This window comes from Stigmatopora nigra, unplaced genomic scaffold, assembly GCF_051989575.1.
Source record: "Stigmatopora nigra isolate UIUO_SnigA unplaced genomic scaffold, RoL_Snig_1.1 HiC_scaffold_27, whole genome shotgun sequence".
In the NCBI taxonomy this organism is placed as follows: Eukaryota; Metazoa; Chordata; class Actinopteri; order Syngnathiformes; family Syngnathidae; genus Stigmatopora; species Stigmatopora nigra.
Genome location: NW_027551606.1, coordinates 1,939,709 through 1,964,871, shown reverse-complemented (window position 1 = coordinate 1,964,871; position 25,163 = coordinate 1,939,709). Strand labels below are relative to the sequence as shown.

The 25,163-nt window shown below is 42.2% G+C and overlaps 1 protein-coding gene across 1 annotated transcript; it reads left to right on the top strand.

Moving 5' to 3' along the window:
• The first annotated feature begins 6,994 nt into the window (after window positions 1–6,994).
• stard5 (StAR related lipid transfer domain containing 5) lies at window positions 6,995–22,457 on the top strand. The gene is made up of 4 exons (XM_077711720.1): window positions 6,995–7,445; window positions 7,519–7,657; window positions 12,167–12,299; window positions 13,605–22,457. Exons 1-4 carry the CDS (start codon window positions 7,382–7,384, stop codon window positions 13,665–13,667), a joined length of 399 nt encoding a protein of 132 aa, XP_077567846.1. The 5' UTR covers window positions 6,995–7,381; the 3' UTR covers window positions 13,668–22,457.
• The last annotated feature ends 2,706 nt before the right edge of the window (window positions 22,458–25,163 follow it).

Here is a 25,163-nt window from a genome sequence, read left to right as displayed (position 1 = left end):
CTTTCAACCTGTCCAATAAACTCACTTTTTCGGTGATTGTCAACATCTTCCGCTTTTTCTTCGGCTCACTAGAAGCACCAAGGGATGAAGAGCGTTTGGGAGGCATCACGAAGGACAAAACTTTTGAGCTTAACTTGGCGAGAAGCGTCCTGTACAGCACGAGATAAGCGTAGACTGAGAATGGGCATCGGGAGAAGCTTGGGTTTCCGTGGTGAAGGGGCCAATGGGGAGTTGAGTACATTCAGCTGGGCAATCAGCTTGCGTTTATGCCCGTGATGCGGAAGTGAAACGCCGTGATGCGGAAGTGACGCGGCCGTGACACGGCCGTGATCTCCCATGATGCTTTGCGCATACGTGCATTTTTTGGTCGCTGGTTTTTGATGAAATTACTAATTATAATTGAATATTTTGTTTCCACACCCTGTAGGACGATGTAATTTAGAATTTTAATTTAATATCTTTAATTTTTTTTTTCCCTGAAAAAAATCCGCAAAGCTCTGCAGGCAGCAATAAGTGGAACGCGAAGTAGCGAGGGTTTTACTGTACTACAACAGCGAACATACTAATTTGGTGCTACATGCACCAAATGCACGCTACACCTGCACGCTAAAAACACGTTTTTAAAAAGGCAACGGAAGCAAAACTGAGTTTGGTTGTACTTTATTTAGCCATTTTACAATTTACTCGCGTCATCACCCACAAAGCCATCAAAGTCCTCATTTTCTGTGTCCAAATTCAACAATTGTCCATCGAAAACGCTGAGTTTAATACGTTCGTCCAGGCACCCACAATCCATTCGCATTAGTAGCTAGCTGGTAGCTAGCGTAACGGTGCTTTCCATGCTTCGTCAAGCTGTATTGATGTCGATGTATACAGGCCTGACAAACGAACTACTACATATCCCAGCAGTCACTGCGCAGTACTTTGTTTATGGGAAAATAGTAATCGGTTCACCCTATCGACTGATTTATTTTATTTTATCGTGATAACAATTTTAGTATTGGTCCATATATAAAGCTCACTAGATTATAAGGCGCCCTGTCTATTTTGGAGAAAATATTAGACGTATGTACGCCTCATAGTCGTGAAAATACGATAATGTGTTTTAACACTTTGTCCAGGCTTCAACTCTTCTTTCATTATTTTGAAGTCTTTCAATTAATGAAAGTTGGCGTTTGCCTTTGTTCTATTTTTAAGATTTTTGGAAAGGTGATTTGTAATGTATATAACTATGGTCTTAGCGCAACATTCCTCCCCATGTCCTTCCAATATTATCTTAATATATTTATTGTTGCATTTTAACTTAAAATTTGCATGACAACAGTCATCAATCAATAATACTTCATTGTCTTTGAATCACTTTTACTTTTTAAATTTCATTGATCATTTTTCTATTTGCCTCTGAATTTTGTATCATCAATTGTTACGAAAGTGATAAAAAATATGCAAATCTTAAGAAAAAAATCTTGAACACAGTCAGGGGTCACATATTACAATTAGGGACCAACGAGGGTCCGCACACCGTATTTTTTTAAGGTAATTCTCTTTCCACATCCGTGCTCGCTGACGGCAACCATGACCGGAGGTTTGGTCGCTGGTCTTTTGGTCGCTGGTCTTTTGGTCGCTGGTCTTTTGGTCGCTGGTCTTTTGGTCGCTGGTCTTTTGGTCGCTGGTCTTTTGGTCGCTGGTCTTTTGGTCGCCGGTCTTTTGGTCGCCGGTCTTTTGGCCGCTGGTCTTTTGGTCGCCGGTCTTTTGGTCGCCGGTCTTTTGGTCGCCGGTCTTTTGGTCGCCGGTCTTTTGGTCGCCGGTCTTTTGGTCGCCGGTCTTTTGGTCGCCGGTCTTTTGGCCGCCGGTCTTTTGGCCGCCGGTCTTTTGGTCGCCGGTCTTTTGGTTGCCGGTCTTTTGGTCGCCGGTCTTTTGGTCGCCGGTCTTTTGGTCGCCGGTCTTTTGGTCGCCGGTCTTGTGGCCTGTAAAATGTACTTAGATATTAAACTACTTAAATATTAAACTACTTAGATATTAAACTGCTTAGATATTAAACTCTCTCTTAGATATTAAACTCTCTCTTAGATATTAAACTCTCTCTTAGATATTAAACTCTCTCTTAGATATTAAACTCTCTTAGATATTAAACTCTTAGATATTAAACTCTTAGATATTAAACTGTCTTAGATATTAAACTCTCTTAGATATTAAACTTTCTTAGATATTAAACTCTCTTAGATATTAAACTCTCTTAGATATTAAACTCTTAGATATTAAACTCTTAGATATTAAACTGTCTTAGATATTAAACTCTCTTAGATATTAAACTTTCTTAGATATTAAACTCTCTTAGATATTAAACTCTCTTAGATATTAAACTCTTAGATATTAAACTATCTTAGATATTAAAAACTCTTAGATATTGAACTCTCTCTCTCTTAGATATTAAACTCTTTTAGATTTTAAACCCTCTCTCATGAATATAATTTTGAGAGCTGGCTTCAACAGTAAACTCTCCATCACCATTTGACCCGCGACCAAAAGACAGGCGGCCAAAAGACCAGCGACCAAACGACCAGCGACCAAACTTCCGAGCACCACGGCAACTGGCTCCCCCTACATTCACACACACACAAGTTCATATTTTCTCTCTCCCTCGTCAAGTGACGACAGAAATGAGGGAATTCACCATTCATTCATTTTCTGAACCGCTTAATCCTCACTAAGGTCGCGGGGGGTGTTAGAGCCCATATCAGCTGACTTCAGGCCACAGGCGGGAGACACCCTGAATCGATCGCAGAGCACGGGGGAAAGGACAACCATTCACACTCGCACTCGTACCTCGGGGCAATGTAGTTTCCAATCAGCCTACCATGCATGTTTTTAGGTATGTGGGAGGAAACTGGACTACCTGGAGAAAACCCACACAGGCCATAACATGCAACCTCCAGCCAGGTGATCCGACCTAGATTTGAACCCAAGACCCCAGAGCGTTGAGGCCGACATGCTAACCACTCATCCGCCAAGCCGCCCTGGAAATTTACCTCCTTAATATTCTTTTATCTGAATATTACACTTTCCATCCAGCACATTTCTCCAAATTTCACAACCAACAAGAATAACACGGTAAAACCCTCATCGACACTTCAGTGCGATCCGATGACAACTTTTCTCAAAACAACCATATACGCCTTGCGTTTTCCTCACATAGACAGTCACGTTACAAGCAGATCGAAATTTTCGCATAAATCCTATTCACAATAAAACTACAGTGATACCTTGGGATACGAGCCCGTTTTTTTTTTTTTTCACTTCAGTGCTGAGTTCTAGAAGCCTAGAGGGCAGGAGAGTGGTTTCCGCTTGCGAGTTTCAGCATGGATTTTAACATTTTTATACATTTCCAGAAAAAAAATACCTGATGTATTGAAACCGCGAAAGTTGAAACAGTGATATTAGAAGGATTACTGTACTCATGTTTTTCGATTATTTCGTGGTTAATATTGATGGTCATCATATGCCTTTTCTTCACATTACCCTTCATTGCACCGGCTTGCTTTTGATCAGGGGTCTCAAACTCAATTTACCTGAGGGCCGCAAGAGGCAGAGTGTGGGTGAGGCTGGGCCGCGTCAGGATTTCCACAAGAAAAGCTCTGATAAAACATTCCAACGTTATCAAATAACTTTATTTTTTAACAAAAAATAATGAATTAAATAAATTAACTTAAAGATGAATAAAAAATAAATCAATAAATAAAAAAAATAATAATGAGGATACAGTAAATATACAGTGGCTGGCTAAGTAGAGAAAACTAATTATTTTTATTTTGTTTCAAATGTCTGTATTAACAGCTCTTTAAATTTTAACTTCCTGAACTTTACTTCTTGCTGCTAGAGACCTGGCAGCGCTTCTTCTCACATAGCTTAGTCACATTTGGCTTGAGGGAGGAAGCAGTGGAGACCCTCAATAGAGCTTGAAGATGCTCATCAGTAAGTCTGGACCTATACTTGGACTTATTGAAGTTCAAGGTGGAGAAGAGTTTCTCACACAAGTATGTGCTCCCAAAAAGGCACATGGTCCGCTTGAACATTTGGGAAAGTTCAGGGAAGCTGGGGGTCAACTCTCTCAAAAAATGTCCAAGCTTGTCTGCTTCTCCACCCACCTCCATGAACTTGGCTTTGAGTGCAGAGTTGCACTGCAGGTCAATGAGCTCCATTTGAAGCTCAGGAGGGGCATCTTGCACGTCAAATGAGAAAGGGGTCCGCAAACATTTGGAATGTGGCTTTGTATGTCTTGAAGTCTGCAAATCTGTGATCAAATTCCTCCTGCAGCTTCGAAATGGCCTCCACATATTTCTCACCACTGAATGGTGTGCCTGCATCCACAAGAGCCTTGCATGCTGGGAAATGGAAAAGGTTTGTCAGAGAGCTGGGCTTTCCATAACAAAAGTTTAGTGCAGAATCCTCCCACGTTGTCATAGGCAGCACTGACAAGTTGCCCCTGGCCTTGTAGCTTCTTGTTCAGTACATTGAGCTCATGTGTGATATCAACAAGAAAAGCCAAGTCCATGAGCCATTTGGGATCACTTAGCACAGGAACAGCAACCCCGCCCGTCTATCTCCATGAAGTCTTTTACTTCTGCTCTCAACTCAAAAAATCTCTTCAACACATTTCCCCTGCTGAGCCAACGTACCTCAGTGAAGTAGAGCACATCCCCATGTTCAGACTCCATTTCCTCCAAAAAAGCACAAAACCTTCTATGCTTTAAGCCCCTGGATCTGATTTGGTTGATGCATTTCACAACGACAGACATCACATTGTCAAACTTCAGGCATCTGCTGCAAAGGGCCTGCTGATGGATAATGCAGTGCAGAGCTATGGCCGACTCCACACCCTCTTCCAGTTTTTTTTTAACAAGTGCTACCAGTCCATTCTTTCTCCGAATCATTGATGGGGCTCCATCAGTTGTTATTCCAACAAAGCTCTTCCATGGCAAACCGGCATTCTGAATGGCATCACACAGCTTGTGAAATAATTCCATAGCGGTGGTCTGGCCATGCATTGGAATTATTGTGAGCAACTCCTCCATCACTTCAAAATTGTCATCAACACCACGGACATATATTGCGAGCTGGGCAGTGTCTGTGATGTCTGTGGTCTCATCAAGAGCCCCTGAATATACACTGAAGTTTTGCGCTTTCTCACAAAGTTGACCATAAATGTCACTTGACAGGTCAGAAATGCGCTCTACCACGGTGTTGGCAGAAAGGCTGATGTTGTTGAACTGACTTTTCTTTTCTGGACAAACAATATGTGCAGCCTGTAATATGCACTTTTTGATAAATTCACCTTCTGTGAATGGCTTGCCTGACTTGGCAATCAGCTCACAAACGGCGTAGCTAGCTTCGACTGCTGCATCACTTTCTTTTGTAGCCTTCTTGAAAAAACCCTGTTGCCTCAGAAGGCTTGTTTTAAGACTGTCAACCTGGTTGGCTCTCTCATCTCCCTGGTATTTGTCGTACTCCTCAGCATGTCTCGTAGCATAATGACGTTTCAAATTGTATCCCTTGTGGACCGCAACTTTTTCAGTGCAAATGAGACACGTCGGGGTGCCCCTGTGCTCAACAAAGAAATATTGCACTCCCCACTTTTCTTGAAACCGTCTGTGCTCATCACTGACCTTTCTCTTCACGGCAGGCTTTGAAACAGACATCTCCGGGGCTGTAATATGTGTTTACACTTGGAATGAGTCTCAGATTGAACTTTTAACTTTCAGTCGCGCGGTTCTGTGGCGCATGCGCACTTTCGATTTGACCGTTTGACTTTCATTCGCGCGGGTCTGTGTCGCATGCGCACTTTCGCTCTCCGATCGTATTGGATTACGGCCGAGCGGCGTGATCGGCTTCACGGCTTCTCCTCTGCCCAGCTGGTTGGAGGAATGAATGAGTGAGTGAGCGAGGCACTGGACAGCCCGGCCAATGTCCCGCCCTCCAGAGCCGTATACTTCACCGTGATTGGTTCATCCAGCTCCGGACACCGTGTCATTCATACCAATCTTGCGGGGCGCACGGACATTAATCTTGCATATTAAAACGCGGGCCGCAAATTAGCGTCCCGCGGGCCGCAAGTTTGGGACCCCTGCTTTTGATCCATTGTGTTTCCGTTAATTCTGCACTGACTAACCCAAGAAAAACACGGAAAAAATGCAACGCTCCGCCCAGTGGTCGTAGAGATCTTTGCACGACAGATGTGGCAAGAAAAAAAGTGCGCTTAAATCATAAGCAGCTTTACGCGGCCTAGCCACCTGGCTGTCTCGGAGGCTCGTATCTCAGGGTAAATATTTGCTCTGAATTTTACTCGTATCTCAAATTCTTCGTATGCCGGCACACTCGTATGTCAAGGTTTTACTGTACAGTTAGTGTCCCTGTCTCCATACATTTCTTGTGCCATGTATGAATTGACGGACGTGATGGTGGATCTCTTTCATGCTTAGTTCTGTAGTTTCGCCGAGTCTGCCTATGCAATTTTGTTTCAATAAAACATGAGACACAGTGCCCCTTCTCTTGAGGTGTAGCGATTTTCAAATGCAGTGTGATTGAAAAAACTTTAATAACACTGAATACAATAGAACAAATCTGAATAAAATCTCCAATCAATTGCATTTTGAATACATTTTTGAAGTGGTAAAGAGACTTTATGGACACCTGTGTCTCAGTGGCTCTTTGAATCGAGCTATTAGTTATATCGCACAGGATTAGCAGGTACATTTTTCTTTTATCACGGAGCAACATAACCAGTTATTCTATATTCTTAAACTCCACATTTTCTTCTGGACTAAAATATAATGTGAATCCAGAATCACTATCATTGGTGTTTAGTTTGGATTTATACCTTTTTACAAATGTTATTCCAGTTTTCCTCCCACATTAAATGTTTTTCTTCTCTTCCGCAGAATGATGTGATTGTGTCATGGCGACCGTCATCTGAATTCCCTGGGAATGTGTGAGAAACCTTAGCCTCATTATGTTATTACATTATAACAATATATATATTCTAAAATGATAAAATACTGTGAATGACTATTTACACTCCTTTCAAATAACTGTATTTTGCTGTTTAATATATAGTTAAATATATTTATAGTTCATTTCAATGGGAAACGTGCGCTCGTGTTACGAAAAGCTGGACATAAGATCTCAGTCCCAGAAAGCGTTAAAATCTTGTCGAGGTACCACTGTATTAGGTTTAAGTAGGTCATGTAACAGGATTAGCCTTAATCTGTTTCTTTTGCAAACAAAATAAAGGCCGCACTTTAAGTGCAAGAGATTTTGGTACCTTGGCCAAGTTTACTAATTTAACAGTACAATCTAAGTGATTTTGTGCAGTCAATCATTCAATATGGAAAGCACAAGGAGCACGGAAGCTTTCAGAGACGACACTGCGTCTACTTCCAGCACTGCAGGTAGGAAAAAGCGGACGGAACTGACTGTCGAAGGAAAGCTCGCCATTATACACAAGCTGCGAACCACTTTCAGTGACAACAAGCGAAAGTGGTCAGCACCACCGCAGATCAATTACGCAGATCTGTAATTGGATAAAGCAAGAGAAAAAGCTGATTGAGTCGTCCACTCATCGCAAACGAATCCGCCTAACCGGACCTGGGAAGAAGCCGAGGTAAGCGGAAGTTGATGAGAAGCTGTTTGAAAGAGTGACAAGAGATGAAGGCCAAGAAAGTTGTTAAATACAGGCGCCTCATGCAGCTCAACTTTGATATAGCGACCGAGCTAAGCATAGAGCAGGGGTGGCCAACCAGTCAGAGACCAAGAGCCACATTTTTTACTGTGTTACCGCAAAGAGCCACATTTTTTACTGTGTTACCGCAAAGAGCCACATCACACACATACCTTTGCTCAGCCAGATTTATTGTAAATGTCACACACCAGCATAGTAATGACATAAATTGACTCCTACAGTGCTAACAGCACAGGCCAGTCATTATCAACAATGAACATTGTGTGCACTGTCTCACACAGACAAACTCTCAGTTCAACCAAGTCCACAAACAAAAATATAATAATTTACAATAGCGTTTTTCTTTTACTATGCATGTTACTTAGTGGGACTTCTGTCATAAAATCAGAGCCTATTTTTGCGTAACATTCGCTCCTTGTGAGCTGTCATTTATTATGAATGGCTCTTAACTAGCACGCCCACCACGAGGGTGTACACCTCGCTCTCCTATTGGCTGCCCCCGGCTGAGCACTCGCCATTGGTCTGCCTCGCAGGGGGTGTGGCTTTTTCAGCCGACGCTCGATCTTTGGGATACTTTTTGTGTGCGCGACGCCGTTCATTGTCGCTTCTGGTTCACGGGAGCTCTCCCACTCTGTTAAAAACGTTTACTCAAATGACCTTGCTCCTACTGGGAAACTTTGAGGTATTTTCATCCCAAGCACATGCGCAATTGGACGAAAATACCGTATTGAACTCAAGCGAAGCGCACACGCAAATAAAAATAAAACACAAATACAAACTTTGATATGGACGTAAGAGCCGCATGAAACCGGGCAAAGAGCCGCATGCGGCTCGGGAGCCGCAGGTTGGCCACCCCTGGCATAGAGGAATTCCAGATGACGGACAAAATTGCCTAGGGTTTCACAAGGCGGCATAACCTCACATTCCGCACCATCACTCACGTTGCGCAGCAAGACAACCGACCGATCGGGATACGCATCATGTCCGCCGAAAACCACTTTGAGGCCCTCAGCGCGGTCACAAGGGGTATCCCAGTTGAGGATCTACAACATGGATGAGACCCCATGTTATGTGGACATGGCATTCAGCAAGACGCTCCACTTTAAGGGAGCGAAAGGAGTTGAGGGGGTGGATACTGGTCATGCAAAGACACGATTTATGGCTGTCATTACGGTTTCGATGCCGGACAAGGTGCTGAAGACCATGGTGATCTTGAAGGAGTTGAAAAAGATACTGAACATTACCATTCCAAAGAACATCGTCCTGGCCGTTTCGATTGGTGTTTCGCCGCTGATGAAGAACTGGATTGGAAAAGTCCTTGGAGCCCAAAATGCATTCCTGCAGAATGAGCCGGGAGTAATCGTGTTGGACAGGTATGGCTCACACCTGAAAGAAAACGTCAAGAAGTCACCCGCCAACCGAAAGCTGGCTTTGAGGTATATTCCAGCTGGTATGACCAACCTTCTGCAGCCTCTAGACGTCGCCATCAACTCAGCGTTCAAGGCGCGAATGCGAGAACAGTGGGAGGACTGGTTTGAGAACAGAAAGAAGGAATTCACACAGAAGGAAAACAGCAGGCGACCAGGCTGGGATCAGGTAGTACAGTTTATGCCCTGCAGCACGAAAATGCTGGGTGCAACCAAATTCCGCGAAGTATTTGAATGTTACAGCATCAAGGCAAAAGGGAAAGCTCACTGGAACGCTGAACTGCACTTCGGCTTGAAAGCTTTGCTGGAGCAAAAAAAGAACCAAAAATCCCTTACCAAATTTAGGACTGGAGGAGAAAGCTGAAAATGAGAATAAAGGTGACTTGGAATTTTAGTGAACTTTGGTATCTATAATTATGCCCCCATGAACACCATACACATCTTGCCAAACAAGTTGAGTTGCCATTTGATATACCCGGGTATATTAAAAGGCAGGGGTGTATTAAATGTCGCACAAATGGGAGGCTCAAAAAAAAAAGCAAAAATTATTTAATATACTCGGGTATATTAAACGGCAAAGTACAGTACCGTACTTTCTCACATATAAGCTGCCCCACGTATAAACCGCACCCTTTAAATTGCCCTAAAATTGTTTAATTTTAAAATTTCTGGTGTCTAAGACACCCCCTAATTCACAATTTTCACCTCCATATTCATTTAGTAAATACAAATGATTACTTTGAAAGGAATATCAAAAAATGCTCGCATGTGGGATTTCTTAGATACTGTTTGAATCCAAAGGATTGTCTCCTAGATTGCATATCATTTGGGTCAATATCTTAAGGAAGTTAATATGCCTGTCTTTGTAAATACAAGAAATTAAATGATTCAGTTCGAAAAAAAAATGTCTATCTTGACGAGAACCTGATGCTTACTTAATGACAGTAATTATAATTGTCTTACCAGAAGTTTAAGATGTTGTCGTGTCCATATTGCTTCTAAACTAAAAATATCTCGCTTTTTTCGATGGTTCAAACATCAAAGCAGAAGTTTGTTTAATTTCAAAATAACAAATGTATAATCATGCAGCTAAACCTTCAAAATATTTTGTCTGTGTTCCGAAGGGGTGTTGCCTGCACATAGACAATTTAAAAAAGATGTACATCCAGGAAGTGTGTCCGTAGCGGTCTACTTTTCATCAAGTATGTGGGTGCAATGATAGCTTGAGATACAAATTAGGCTGATATTTTAATGATCGACCGTAAGGCCTTCGATCAGACATAGCAACTATTGTGATGTGCTGACATGGTAAATGCTACGAACACATCTATCAAGGCTACTCGCGTCAGGCCAGTCAAAGCACGTAAAATGGCTACGCCCTGAGCGAGCAGTGACAAGCACGAGTGAGTTTTTTTGCGTTCATTCATAGATGTCAAAATAAATTTTGTTTAGCGTTTTATCCGTTTAATCTTTTCTCTAATTTAAAATAAATGACCATATCGGCCGGATTGTCTTGCATTATGGCGTTTGGTCTAATTTAGTGTAATTTATGCACATGTAAGATGTACCCTGGATTCAGTCATCATTTATTGAGCGACAAATATAGCTTACATGTGAGAAAATATGGTATACATTTTTTTCAATTTCATGATTAATTTCAAACAATTCAATCTCAGACAAAGACCACCTAACTCAGCAAAATGAGTGTGTATTTTCCCCCAAAAATTATAAAGTCACTTGACCAAACTTGATTACCTCAATTGGTAATGACTTATAAGATAATCTTAGGTCATTTTGATTATTTTATTCATCTTCATCTTCCTCCGCTTATCCGAGGTTGGGTCAACGGGAGCTTCAGCAGGGAAGCTCTGACTTCCCTCTCCCTAGCCACTTTATCCAGCTCTTCCGGCAGGATCCCCAGGTGTTCCCGAGCCAGGCAGGAGGCATAGTCTCTCTAGCGCAGGGGAGACCAACTCCGGTCATTGAGAGCTGCTATCCGGTCTTTTTTCCATATCTCCCTTCACTAACACCCCTAAATCAAATAATCAGGATCAGTATCAATCTTGTGGACAGCTTGTTGATGAGTTGATCATTTGATTCAGGGGTGGTAGAGTAGGAGGGTATGGAAAAAAAGACTAGATAGCAACTCACGGGTACTGGAGTTGGCCACCACTGCCTTAGCGTGGCCTCCTCCCGGTGGAACCTGCCCGACACACCACCAGGGAGGCGTCTAGGGGGCATCCTAATCACATGCCCGAGCCAACTTATCTGGGTCCTTTCGATCTAAAGGAGTAATGGCTGTACTTTGAGACCCTCCCGGATGACTGAGCTTTAACCTTATCTCTAACGCAGTCTGCGCAGTCTGCCTGGCTGCGCAGTCTGCCTGGCTGCGCAGTCTGCCTGGCTGCGCAGTCTGCCTGGCTGCGCAGTCTGCCTGGCTGCGCAGTCTGCCTGGCTGCGCAGTCTGCCTGGCTGCGCAGTCTGCCTGGCTGCGCAGTCTGCCTGGCTGCGCAGTCTGCCTGGCTGCGCAGTCTGCATGGCTGCGCAGTCTGCATGGCTGCGCAGTCTGCCTGGCTGCGCAGTCAATGACAGGACAAGCAGTTTTAAAGCCTTATTCCATGTTGATATCTTTTTATATTTCATTCAAATTTGTCAGGGTTATTAACAAGTTTTTACTTTCGCCTAATCCAACAATTTTTTTCATTTTAATGTGACTCCCCGGGACCTTTTACAGAGACTCTGTGTTGAAATTCAGTTAACACAAGAGGTGAAGCTGAAGATTTAAGTGCTTTAGCCCTACCTGGAGGGTAGTTTCCAAATCCATAATTTTCCAGTAACATAATATTCGGGTATCGAATTGAATGAACCAGAATGGCTTGTGTGCACAGAAAATATACAGAATGTTTAGCCTGCCAGGGAATGATGGTTGAAAATGTCCAGTTGTCATTTTTCCAAAAATGTACATTATACAAAATATCTGATTTTTATGATTTGACCTTTGCAGTTATAAAGGGGAAGGTGTTGTTAATGGAAGCCTGGAAAAGGTTTGGGAATGTCTGAAACCTGTACCAAAAGGTCTCAGAGTCAAGTGGGACAATAATGTGAAAAAGTTTGAAGTTCTGGAACAACTTAAAGAGGTTAGTATATATATTCTAGTTTTAAAATCACTTTTTGTTTCTTTTATGTAATTCTTGAACTTGGCACACATTTAATTTCACAATTGACCTAAGCATACTGGCTTATAAAATGTATTCACCATTCAAATTTGGCCCTTTCATCGGCTAACCTAAGACACATGATTCAGCCTTCCTATTTGTTGTTTTTGGTTAATTTATTCCACTCTCGGGTGGGAAGAAAATAAACATTAATAAAATATTTCCTGCCACAGCAAAATGAGTCAATCCGCAAAGAACTGACATTTTTCTCATTAAAAGTTCCATAAAGACCTCTTTTCCTTATTTGAAATTATCTGATTTAAATCAATTATTAATAATTGTTATCAATAACTACATTGCAATCAGACAAAACTTATTTTCTACTTGGAAATGCTACAGGAAGTATAAAAAAACAACAGAAAAAAATTGAATTTCCTCGTATCTCAAATCAATTGTTCCCATAGAAATGAACTAAATTCAATTTAATGCGTTCACACCCTGTGTTTAAGGAGTAGGCAAACTTTATGACTTGCGGACCAGAATGGATACTAAAATTTGACAGCATTTGGACACGCAATGTAATTTATCAAAGCTGGGGATTGAAATCTAAAAAAAACAATTGAAGGTGAAAATGTATAGACAACATATTAATCTACGAAAGAGAGCAGTCTTTAAATTGGGAGTGATGAGTGGTAAGGAAAATTAATGAGGTTATTGATTTTTACTATAATTTGGACAATCCCGGCGGCAGGCCAGATTAAAAATCCTAACGAGCCGTATATGGCCCGCGGGCTGAGGTTGAAAAACATGTACACACAATCCGGGGGCGGGTGAATTTCTGGTCGCTCAAACGTCCATTCGGCGAACTGTCCGGTCACCCAAATGTCTTTCGGCGAATCGTCCGAGTAACTTTTAAAAGCACTTCATGATCACAAGCGTAAGTGCAACAGGCCTATAATCATTCAGGCTGTCAATTGTTGGCTATTTAGGGACAGGGATAACGGTGGTAGATTTCAGGCAGGATGGGATGATGGATTGTTGCAGGGAACAATTGGAAAAGGCTTTGAGCACCTTCCCAGGTACTCTGTCAAGGCCAGCAGCCTTCCTGGTGTTCACAATCTGCAGTACCTGCCTCACTTCATGATCCCGAAGCTTTTGTGTGCTGCTGGAGGATGGTAGTGGATGTGTGAAGACTGAGTCTGATTTGTCAGTCTCAAAGTATGCAAAGAAACGGTTCAGTTCCTCTCCGAGTGAGGCATCTGTTAACAGGCACTTCTTTATATATAGGAGAGTTCAAGATGGTGGCGCGCTCGGGCGCAGCGGCTCATTGCTCTCCAGTTCGTTCGTTGAAAGGCAAGACACCTAATTTCACAACTTACTACGGACTGACTGTCGATATCCCCAAGAACATCCGGAGACCCCCGGGATCTCCGAGGATATCCAACCCACCCAAAGTACGCCGTAGACGGCGAAGAGAAAGGAGGCAGTGGAGCGGATGTCGGGCGGCCATTGCGGTTGGGCTACGACAACAACCACTCCGAGCCCCGCTTCCTAGTATCTTTTTGACAAACACCCAAACCATTACCCACAATTTTTGGCGTGGATCTGCCTTCTACAGGCGAACTGAGGGAGGGTAAGTAAGAAGACAGTGAGAGGTAAGTGATACATTTTATTCTTGTTAGCATTGGTGAGGCAACAAGAGGTGATGCGATTTTCCATCGTGGCAGAGTGCTAACAAGTCTGAATATGTCAGTTTAGGGGTCTTGCCTGGGATGGCGGACCAGTGGAGAAGCACTATACAATTTTGTCATACGCAGCTGAGGGTATGATGACTACTAGGCTTTTTGTCAAGTCAATGATGACGACAATGTCTATGTCTGATATTTTTTTTAATTTTTTTTTAATTGTCATTGTAATTGGTAATGTGTCGTCTTCCCTGCCACATGTTCTTTGGGTTATTTTCTGTGAAGTGCTCCTCAATTTTCCTTGTACATGCTGCCTTGGCCTTTTTATTGCCTCTTCGGGTCTACTCTGGCAGTGCTATATTGTAACTTGTCCCCTGACCTGAAGGCAGTGTCTTGGCATTTAATGAGTGCCTGTGTCTCACTGGTTATCCAAGGTTTTTGGTTAAAAAAACAGACATACATACAGATTTTGATATAGGAAAGTACAGTGTCCGTGTAGTCCCGGAGGTTGTGGTGTTCAAAAACTTCCCAGATGGTGCGTAAAAAAAAGTCCTACATCTGAGAAAGGGTGTCCTCAGGCCATGTTTTTATTGTCTTTATTTGTGGCCTTGTTAGCCTCCAAAGCGGGGTGCATGTGGGGTGAGGGACAGGCAGAGATGTTCGGATCCTGCAAGGTGAGGGAGGGTTGTGGCTCTAAACATGTTTGATTTTAGAATAAACTTGGGCTAGAATTTTATCTCCTCTGGTGTGACACTTCACGTGCTGGATAATCTTAGGAAGAACAGTCTTTAAACATGCTTTGTCAACGGCGACAATAAGGACTCCATTGTCATTTTCATAAAACTATTGAATTTGTCGGAAAATAACAACAAAAGACTCGCAGTCACTGTAATGAAACTAAACGCAAGAGGACAGTGTGCAAGTTTGCCCCCATGTTTGAGACTTCACTCCGAGTACTACTGCAAAAAATAAAATAAAATGCAGGCTTTTTTCTGCGATCGTCTGGCGACCGATTTAAGGTGTCCCCCGCCTCTGGCCCGAAGTTAGCTGGGGTAGGCTCCAGCACCCCCCGTGACCCTAGTGTTCAGAAAATGAGATTAGATGAGCAGGCTTTTTTCGGATATTTGATTTATTTCACAAAGAAGCAAAATTCCATCTCAAAATCATTAAAGTACCTGAAAAACAACTTAATAGGAAATAGGTTTATTACTGGACTTCAGAAATAGAGCTCAAACAGCCTGAACAGCTAACAGTCTGTTGTCCTTGCAGCTCTCACTGAATGACCAGTGAATGAATCTTAAATACAGGCAAAACTGACAGTTGTCAGACTTTGAACAGATACGTTTCAGTCATTTGCAGGGCAAAAAGTAATTGATCAGTGATGGGTTCATTAATAATTACCCTTCTTTGTAATTATCAATAACTGCAGGCAGATATCTTATTCAATTATTGCCATTTAAATAAATAGATTGGATCACAGATAAGAACCTTAAGGGAGGAGCTCTTCAAAAGTATCCTCCCGAACAGTATTTTGCGTACGGCTTTAAGGCATTTGGGATAAAACAATCACGCCTTCATTTGACCTAACAATCATATAACAATTACATAAAGAAGCCCGAAGTGCGTCACAAGTGTTATGGACGGGGCATAAACAACATCTTTGTTATGGGCTCCGTTGCTGGAAATGGCAGATATCCCGAGTCCTTGCCCGATCAACAACCCTCACAGCCCGATACTGGGTGAGATGTAGCGTCAACAATCCTTGGAGAAGTCCATGTGAGAGTGGACTAGGCGGCAGTTTATGACCTCGAGCCGAACAATAGAAAGACTTTTAATGATTTAACAAAGAAATGGATTACTACACATATATGTATAATAGTAATACAGAATAAACCCAACAATCAGTGTATTGGGGAAGACCTGCCAACTGGCTTAATAATTGTTAGTTCATGTCGAGTCAATGTGGCCAAACTGGTTTTACAATTGTTTGTTAGGACAGTGGAATGTAGGATAAGCCAACTAGCTGGCCTTGCAATTGTTTGTTCGCACCACGAATTGTAAGATAGCTAACTAGCTGGCCTTTTAATTGTTTCCTTGTATTGTGGAATATGGCCAACTCACCTTGGAAACGTTTGTTTGAAACGCGCAATATAAGATAGGCTGCGGCAGTTTCTGTGAGCTATAAAAATGTTTGCGTACAACTTAAACCTGATAATGTCTAACCATATAAGCCCAAAGTTTCGTTTATATAAGCTCTGTCCTACATCACTGTCTTAGAAATTTCACCCTATAGTTCCTATATAAAGATTGACCTAGTGTTCAGTCAGAGAATTGAGAGGAAGGCAGGCTGTGAGAGGTTCACAGCTGTGGGAGCATTCTCCAACCATCCTGCAGTTCGGTACTAAACCTTTTTCCTATTTTAATTGATCTCACTCTTTCTTAACCTGCTCCTGAAGTTGTATTTTCAGACCTATCACAGTGTCGGACAGTTGAGTGTTTATGCTGACATCTCAGCCATTCACAGTTTGTATGAGAACGATGCTTTTATACCCACAAAAACTGATAGAATCTTACAATTCCCTCCTGTGTGAGTATAAACACATCAGAACCTCTTTTGTTAGTGATGCTACTTTTGGACAAAATTCTTCATAAATGACTTCGAACTGGAGTTTAGACCGACTAGGAGTGGGCGAAAGACCCTAAAGAAGTTGAGGGAGAATCCTTCCCTTGACCTCCCGCTTGGGACAATTGCCTCATGGCCTGATGTCTTACAATCGGAAAGACATATTAAACAGTGTCAGACAGTAGCACAACATCAGGGTCAGATTGGGATATGGATTGCTGCATGTGTATACGAGTTAGCATTAGCTGGGTTTCAACAATCATGGTATGTTTGTTCAAAGCTGAAGAGCAGGGTAAACAACAGGTTAGGATAACGAGCACAAGAGCAATGACAGTCACGAACGGTTGTCTGTGTCCATGAGCCCAAGAGGAAGCAGTCAACCATTGTTGTTGTGGAACCGGATCTTTGGTCATAGAGTCCTGTATGTTCTTCATAGTTTGTAGGGCATCATGGACTTAGTATGATGCGCCGGCAGGGATGAAGGCGCAGCACGAGTCTCCTACCGTGGCACACATACCTCCCCACTAAGTGGCCGCTCCGTCAAGAGCAAGGCGGCCCTGGACAATCACCTAGGCTATGGTGGGTAGGGCCTCTCGACCTTGCTGCAGCCGGCCTGACGCGCTGGCACAGGCTGGGAACCTGCAGTCAATGGTGTCCAGACGCAGGGCGTTCCGTGCCGCTTCTACCCAGGGGAACAGAGCAATCAGGATTTTGGAGGAGACTGACCAGTGTTTGTTTTCGAGGGGGACATCTGAGCCCCACACTGGATCATGGTCGTGAGCTCCATGTCAATCTCCACGGTGGGAAAACTGCCCGATCCCTGCCGAAATCCTAAGAGACATGCAAAATAACTGACCAGAAAAAAAACTACAATATGGAAACAGAAGGAGCTACTCAACACAAGAACGGCCTCTATGCAAACAAGCCATGCGTCCCACGATCATTGTTTGAAGTGATTGCCAAATTGAGCCATGGCAGGTGCCATGTCTCAACAGGAGGGATAGTATAGTCCCAAATGTCTCCAAACCTACTTAAACATCTTTTTGGCAGAAACTGTCTGTAGACACAACTCTCAACACAATGAACGGCCCAAGTGTGGAACAAGGCAAACAGGAACATATCCCTTCGAGGTTCTGAACATGGATTTCATTGAACTGATCCAAAGTGGCACATACAAGTACTGTCTTGTGATTATTGACACACTTACCAAGTGGGTGGAGATATGCCCATCATAGAAAGCTGACACCATGGCAGTTGCAAAAGCCATATGTAAAAGGATCAGTCCAAGCCATGGAATACCACGAGTCATCTGGAGTGATATTGGTGCTCATTCCATGAGCCACGTGGTCCAAACTGTGGCACAGCATCTTGGAGTCAACCTGAAATACCGTTGCGCCTGCCGCCTCCATAGTCCTGGACTCGTTGAAAGAACCAATGGAACAGTAAGACTCAGACTGGTGGTAGAAGAGAAAGGGGAAACAGATCCCCTCACTTAGTGATTATGCAAATTGTTCCAAGAAAGAACTGTGATGAATCCAAATGATCTGCCAACTTCTTCTCTGTCTTCCAGACAGGAGGTCCTGTCCCCATGCGACCTGGTACTTGTCAAGGTGATAAAAAGAAAGTGCTGATCACCTCCATGTTGGGACAGGACCTCACCGTGTTATCTTGACTGCTAACTTCACCAAGTTAGCTACCACCGTCAAAGCTGATGACCGACATTTGGATGTTTGCAGAGTTTGCGGCTTCTTTAGCTGCTTCGTCTGCTCGCTTGTTCCCAAATAAGACAGAGACTTGTCCAGCCATGTGTGCTTTACATGTGCAAATAGCCAGCTTCATTGGTAGCTGTACCGCTTTCAGGAGTTTTGTGAGAAGCTCTGCGTGTTTGACTGGGGATCCATTGGACATTTTCATTCCTCGTTTATTTTAACCATTTGTAAGCAGGTTTAGTCTCAATTGAAACCTTTTCATCTTTTTTTGTATGTGGAGACATAGAAACCAATATAAAAGTGTTCCCTATGGTTTATGGCGTTACTCGCTGAGCCATAATCTTACCAATCATTATTGGAGTGGTTGTCGTTTCACTTCATTACGTCAGAAAGTTGTTCTCACCTGTCTCCTCAAACGTTTCAAATGAGAGAACCTCCTTACAGTGCAAAAGGTGGATCTTCATCCCCTCAGTTATTTTCATGTCTGCTGGTTGCTTCTTTATACTGTAGGTTGAGCACCAAGGCTCATGGCACCACTGTTGGGCCATTTCCTGTTGAGAAGCACAATCTCCTTTTGCTAACCCAAATTCAATGCATTGCCCTAAAGATTTTTTCCCATTGCTCCCAGAATTCCCATTTCGCAGAGCAGATAATTTGTTCCTCCACGTCAAATTTCACATTTGGAGTACTGCTGCTGCATTTTCATCAAAAAATTCATTTGACAAAATATTTTTCCATAATTTTTAAAGAGCTTATTGGCGATTACAGAATTCAATTTCAAATTTCTAAATCCTTTTCCACCTTGAAATCTAACCGATTGACTATATCTCGGTGGCCAGCCAATCAAAAACACAAAAAGACAGACAAATATTCACGCTCACACTCATAATCAGACATCAGTGGTCTGCAAATTGTCATCACTGATGAAGAGTGCCATCCCAAGCCCCGGCTTCTTGGCAGCTAATCACCTTTTGCTGTCCTATCAGCAATAATCATTCCCAAAGGGAATAGGTCGACATCATTTGGTTGACATCAATTGTTCGATGCTTATGCAATCCGTATATCATTAATAGTCCAGGAATGTCTTCCGTGCACTGAACACATTCCATGCCTCTTCCGTCCTAGGGAAATCATGCCTATCCTAAATTAATTATTTTATCTAAACCAGCCAGGTACACTTTATCTAATAATTTGGATGAATGCCATTTTTGCATTGTCATTTTCTTCTTTGATATCATTAACAACCAAATAATTCTTAATACTTAAGGTCTAATTCGCAAATCGCAAACCCCCATATTGCTAGCCACCCAAAGATAGCTAAATATACTGGCTGAATTCCTCTTGACTCGTCTCACCCCCATCAAGGAGACGATGTTTACTTAAGATAAGAGCCATTTTCTGCAGCAACACTCTGCACACAAAATATTTTAACTCCACTCTACTTTCCAAGTCAACTCTGCACACCTTCAGCTGCTTTTCCCACTTTCTTTTTGATGCACTTGCAATAATATTTTCTTCATGCTTACAAAACTCTTATCTATTCACTGATTAAACTCTTTTCTTCAACAATTCCCCTTCTAAGCTCATCAAACCCTTCACATATCCTTCAAATTAGTACAGAAACCATGCTTCTCCACACATCGCGGCAGACACATTGTAACTCCCACACTACGCATCCGCACATATGCCACATCTAGCAACCCTCCAATCTCCATTCTGCAGTCTGGAAACAAACCCATCTCCCATATTAATCACTTACTCAACATTAATATTAATCAATATTAATCAACTAATAGTTTAAACAACAATTGTATTATAAATTTACCAAATTGATCTCAATACTTTGTGATTCACTCAATATTTCTGAACACACCAAGATCAGATAAGTCTCTGACTTTATCGCTTAGCGGAGTCTGTGACTCTCTATGTTCTACCTACGTCGGTCCAGACTACAGACATTCATGTTCTACCTACATCGGTCCAGACCACGAACAGTTACGTTCTACCTACATCGGCACAGACCTCGAACATTCATGTCCTACCTACGTTGGTCCGACCACAAACAATCATGCTCTACCTATGTCTGTCTAGACCTCGAACATTCACTACCGCAGTGATAATACTAATTCAAATCATCACACTTCACAGAGACAGAAATCAAGGGTGAACACACGATATTTCTCGTTTCGAACCTGCCCTAGTTCAGGACACCCATCACCAGATTACTGGAGCGGCGACGGATCGTCTGTCGGGCTGACCCTTTCAACGAAAGATTATTTTACCCTTCATAGCGGTCCGTCGTCGATCTGGCAATTACTGGCGTGTTGGGTCTCGGGCTTCGGCACCAAAGCATGCTAGGTCTGAAAAACAACTTAAGGAAAGGTTAAAAACGAGTGATATCAATTTAATAGGAAATAGGTTTATTACCTATCTGCAGAGTGGGAAGAGCTCAAACAGCATGGTCTGTTGTCCTGCAACTCTTGTCGAATGACCAGTGAGTGAGTCTTAAATACAGGCATTAATAACAAAAACTGATATAATCTTACAGTACCTTCCTACGCGATTGTGTGTGCCTTAAAACATTAAAGTTATACAAAAGAACAAACATGTACATCAGTGCCGCTCATGTTGGAGCATATTAAATACAAGATCCCATCACTCAATCTCCGAAGATAGTTTTAAAAAAGTAATTCCCTTGCTTTTGATAGGTTCATTAATAATTACCCTTCTTTGTAATTATCAATAACTGCAGGCAGACATCTTATTCAATTATTGACATTTAATTAAATAGATTGGATCACAGATAAGAACCTTAAGGGAAGATACATCTTCAAAAGTATCCTCCCGAACAGTAGTTCGCATACGGCTTTAAGGCATTTGGATAAAAACAATCACGCCTTCATTTGACCTTACAATCATATAACAATTACATAAAGAAGCCCGAATTGCGTCACGAGTGTCATGAAAGTGGCAGATATCTCGAGTCCTTGCTGCCTCCCGATCAACAGCCCTCAGAGCCCGATACTGGGTGAGATGTAGCATAAACAACCCTTGGATAAGAAGTCCATGTGAGAGTGGACCAGGCGGCAGTTTATGACCTCGAGCCGAACGATAGAAAAAATGATTTAATGATTTAACAAAGAAATAAATTACTACACATATATGTATAATAGTAATACAGAATAAACCCAACACTTTATACCCTCTGTGAGACTTTCTCTGTTTTGTCCTTTCATATGATTAACAGTTTGGTGTAGTTTAAAGTGCTTTATTAAAAATAGTTGAGAATGAATGTGTAAAAATTACTATCGTACATTCTTTTAATTAATGAAAAAAAATCCTCCTAGAAATCATCCATTGTATGTGACTACTTTTGGCTATAATCAAAAATAAAAACAGCTTCAGCTGAAGGAGGACGAGATTTAAAAACAAATAAAAAAAATGAATTCATGCAAATTTTAAATTGATACCACAGGAAAACAGTTAGTGCAATCGAAGTGTTGTCACGTCATCAGCTGGAACCCCCCCCCGAAAAGTTTGTGTAACTCCAGCGAATTACAGCAAAAAAAACCTAATCCACATTACAGCCCGATATACCCAGGAGAACAAAAAGAATATTAAAATTAACAAAAAAATAGGCACACTAATGCACGTCACACAAATTATGTACCTACAGCGGCAATACTAATGATGTCAATAGATGGAAGAGGAAACACAGAAGCGGAAAGGTATTCCCAGTAGTCAAGTTTCATTTGTACTCCAACCTGTACATAGGCAATGCATATTAGATTGGCATATTTCATGAATATTTGCAGTACCGTGTGCAAGCAGATTTTCCCCACACAAAATATTTGTGTGGAAATGTGGAAATAAAATAACAGCAAAATTACATTTTTGCATTTTCTCTGAGTATATTTGTCTTGCAAACATAGTCTGTTTTGGTGGTATTTTTTACATTTTTTTCCAAATTTGTAATTTTGATGAATATGACTCATTTTGTTGTGCTAGCTCAAAAAAGCAATTCCATATAGTCTTGTTCAGTACAGATTTAAATGTGTGTAATAAATAAAGAAATGTAAACTTTTGTTCCAAAATATTTGATCAAATCACGTCTCCAACTCTTTTACAGGACATCTCGATCTGCCGAACGGTCACGCCCTCAGCAGCTTTGGGTATCATAGCTCCTCGAGACTTTGTGGATGTTGTTTTAGTTCGACAATATGCAGATGGCACAATTTCATCTAATGGTGTGTATAGAACTATATACCGGGATCCTTCACCACTGCACGGCTTCAACATTTGTCTTATATTTGCCTTAAAATTGTTGAATTTTACAATTTCCCGCGTATTAGGCGCCCCTGAATTCACAATTTTCACCCCCATATTTATGATTTTAATAGGGAGTTCAAGTGTTAAAATCATGTGGTATTTCTGAGGCACATTATCAAAAGCACATCATTAGGGTCAATATCATAAGGATGTTAATATGCCTGTCTTTGTTCATTTAAAAAAAAGAAGTATCTTATTGAGAACCTGAGGCTTTTACAATTATAAAAATTTAAATTTTCTTACCAGAAGTTTAATGTTTTGGCAGCCACATTGCTTCTAATGTAAAAATATCAAAATTATTTTTGATTATTCATATTACCGTATTTTCACATCTATATGGCGCACCTAAAAGTCTTAAAATTTACCCAATGTGAAGGCTGCATCTCTTGGGGCGGAGTGTCTTTTCAAAATTCTGCAGATGTCGCTGTGTGACGTTGACCGCATAATTGTCTGGTTGCATTTCGTGCTTAAGTGAAAATGCGGATGTAACTGAGGACTGTCCGTGGGTGTGGGGGTTATTAAGGAATGGAGCACGTACCTAGAAATTAATGCGGGAATGCGTTGTGCTTAGCAATAACAGTTTGGCGCCCGCAAATGGCAGCTATGAAGAGACACATACTAGGCACAGTTTAGAATGGCAGCAATCCGGTACGTGGAAGAACATGGAACTCGAGCAGCAGTGAGGCACCTTAACATAAACGAGTCCACGGTGTGCAAGTGGAGGAAGCTGGAACATGATCTTAAACATCTCAAAAAGAACACTGAATTTCCGCGAAGGTAAGGTAAAGTGGCCCAAGTTGGAGTTTCTCAAGCGTTGAATCGAAGGAAAAAGCAGCGGGGAGAAGCGTCTCTACAGTCACCATTCGAGTAAATCATATATCTAAGTATAAAAAAGCTTGTCGATGAAATGGAAATTGAACGTTTTCGTAGAGGTCCATCCTGGTGCTCTCGCTTCACGAAATGAAACCATCTATCCATCCGGGCAAGAACTACGGTGGCACAACAGCTTACGAAAGAATATAAAGAAAAGATGGCAGACTTTCGCTCTTACTGCAGCAAAAATAATTGCCGACGAGCGTACCCAGCCAATATGGACGAGGTGCCACTCACTTTTGACATTCCGACAAACCACACCATCAATAAGAAGGGAATCAGCACGGTCATGGTACGCACAACGGGCCGCGAGTAGAGAGCTATCACGGTTGTGTTTGCTTGCCATGGGAACGGTCAGAAGCTACCACCCATAGTGATTTTTAAGAGGAAGACCTTCCCAAGGAAGACTTTCCTGCCGGTGTAATTGTCAAAGCCAACCAGAAGGGATGAATGGACGAGGAAAAAATGAAAGTCACTTAACGAGGTGTATGTAAGGAAACTCAATGGCTTTTTCCCTGCGTCACCGTCAATGCTGATCTGCGACTCCATGCACACCCATCTCCTGGCTAAAGTAAAACTTCAAGTCCGGCATATGAAGTCCGAGCTTGGCGTCATTACGGGAGATTTGACAAAGGCTCTACAACCGCTGGACATATCCGTAAATAGAGCATTTAGAACAAAGTTGTGAACGGCTATGGAGCAATGCATGTCCGATGGTATACATAGTTATACAGAGATTGGCAGGCAGCGTCAAGCAAGTTACGTGATAATATGTGAATGGATTGTGGATGTCTGGGCTCAAGTCTCGGCTGGAACTATAGTTTGAGCTTTGTCAAAGCTGGCATCAAATTCCAGGAATACCCCACCAGCCAGTCGAACGCAGACAGTGACACGGAGCATAACATGTGTTACGACTCCCCCTGGGGTATGATATACCAGGGAGTCGCAACTATCACAGCAGACAGGTTCTGGTTAAAGATGAGTTCGGACAAACACTGCAAGTAGCCTTCAGTTATTTTTATTTACAATAAAGTCAATAAAACAGACTACGGGATAACATAGGGGAAGCACGAGATATTAAAGTGGCACCCTCAAATAAACACGGTAAAACCCCCTCCCAGACAGGTGTTCAAATGAATCTAGACAGGGGAATAACTGTGTCTAAATGCACAAACTATATGTATACCCCGGGGTGTCTATCTCAAGTCCCCCTATACAACCCAAAATCATTAACAACACATACAAAATATAACAGGGAGTAATGTACTCACAAGCTTTCAAGTCAGCAGTTCATCAACAAAAAAAGGGGGGAACTGACATTTGAAAAGGGTTTAAATAAGGGCAGGAGGGAATCTTGATTGGAGGAGGGGATGATTGGGGAAGTAGTTGCAGCTGGGTTGGCCTAGGCAGGGCTTCGTCACAGGGTTGGAGCCACAGCTGCAGGAACCTGTAAAGAAAAGAAAGCACACACCTCCTACATAGTGTGTGTTCAGGCTTCCAGTCGTAACACGTTAGACGGCAAATTTGCACACTTGGCCAAAATCTTTATTTCCGTAACAAAAGAAGAGGATTTGTATGGTTTAGTGCTGTGGTCTCAAACCGGTTCCACATAGGGCCGCAGTGGGTC

What these genes read in the sequence shown, in the direction of transcription:
- stard5 (XM_077711720.1), top strand. Translation starts at nt 7,382, where the DNA reads ATGGAAAGCACAAGGAGCACGGAAGCTTTCAGAGACGACACTGCGTCT. An exon ending in GTCTACTTCCAGCACTGCAG is followed by an intron (nt 7,446 to 7,518) that starts GTAGGAAAAAGC and finishes AACCACTTTCAG; the next exon opens with TGACAACAAGCGAAAGTGGT. An exon ending in TTCTGGAACAACTTAAAGAG is followed by an intron (nt 12,300 to 13,604) that starts GTTAGTATATAT and finishes CTTTATATATAG; the next exon opens with GAGAGTTCAAGATGGTGGCG.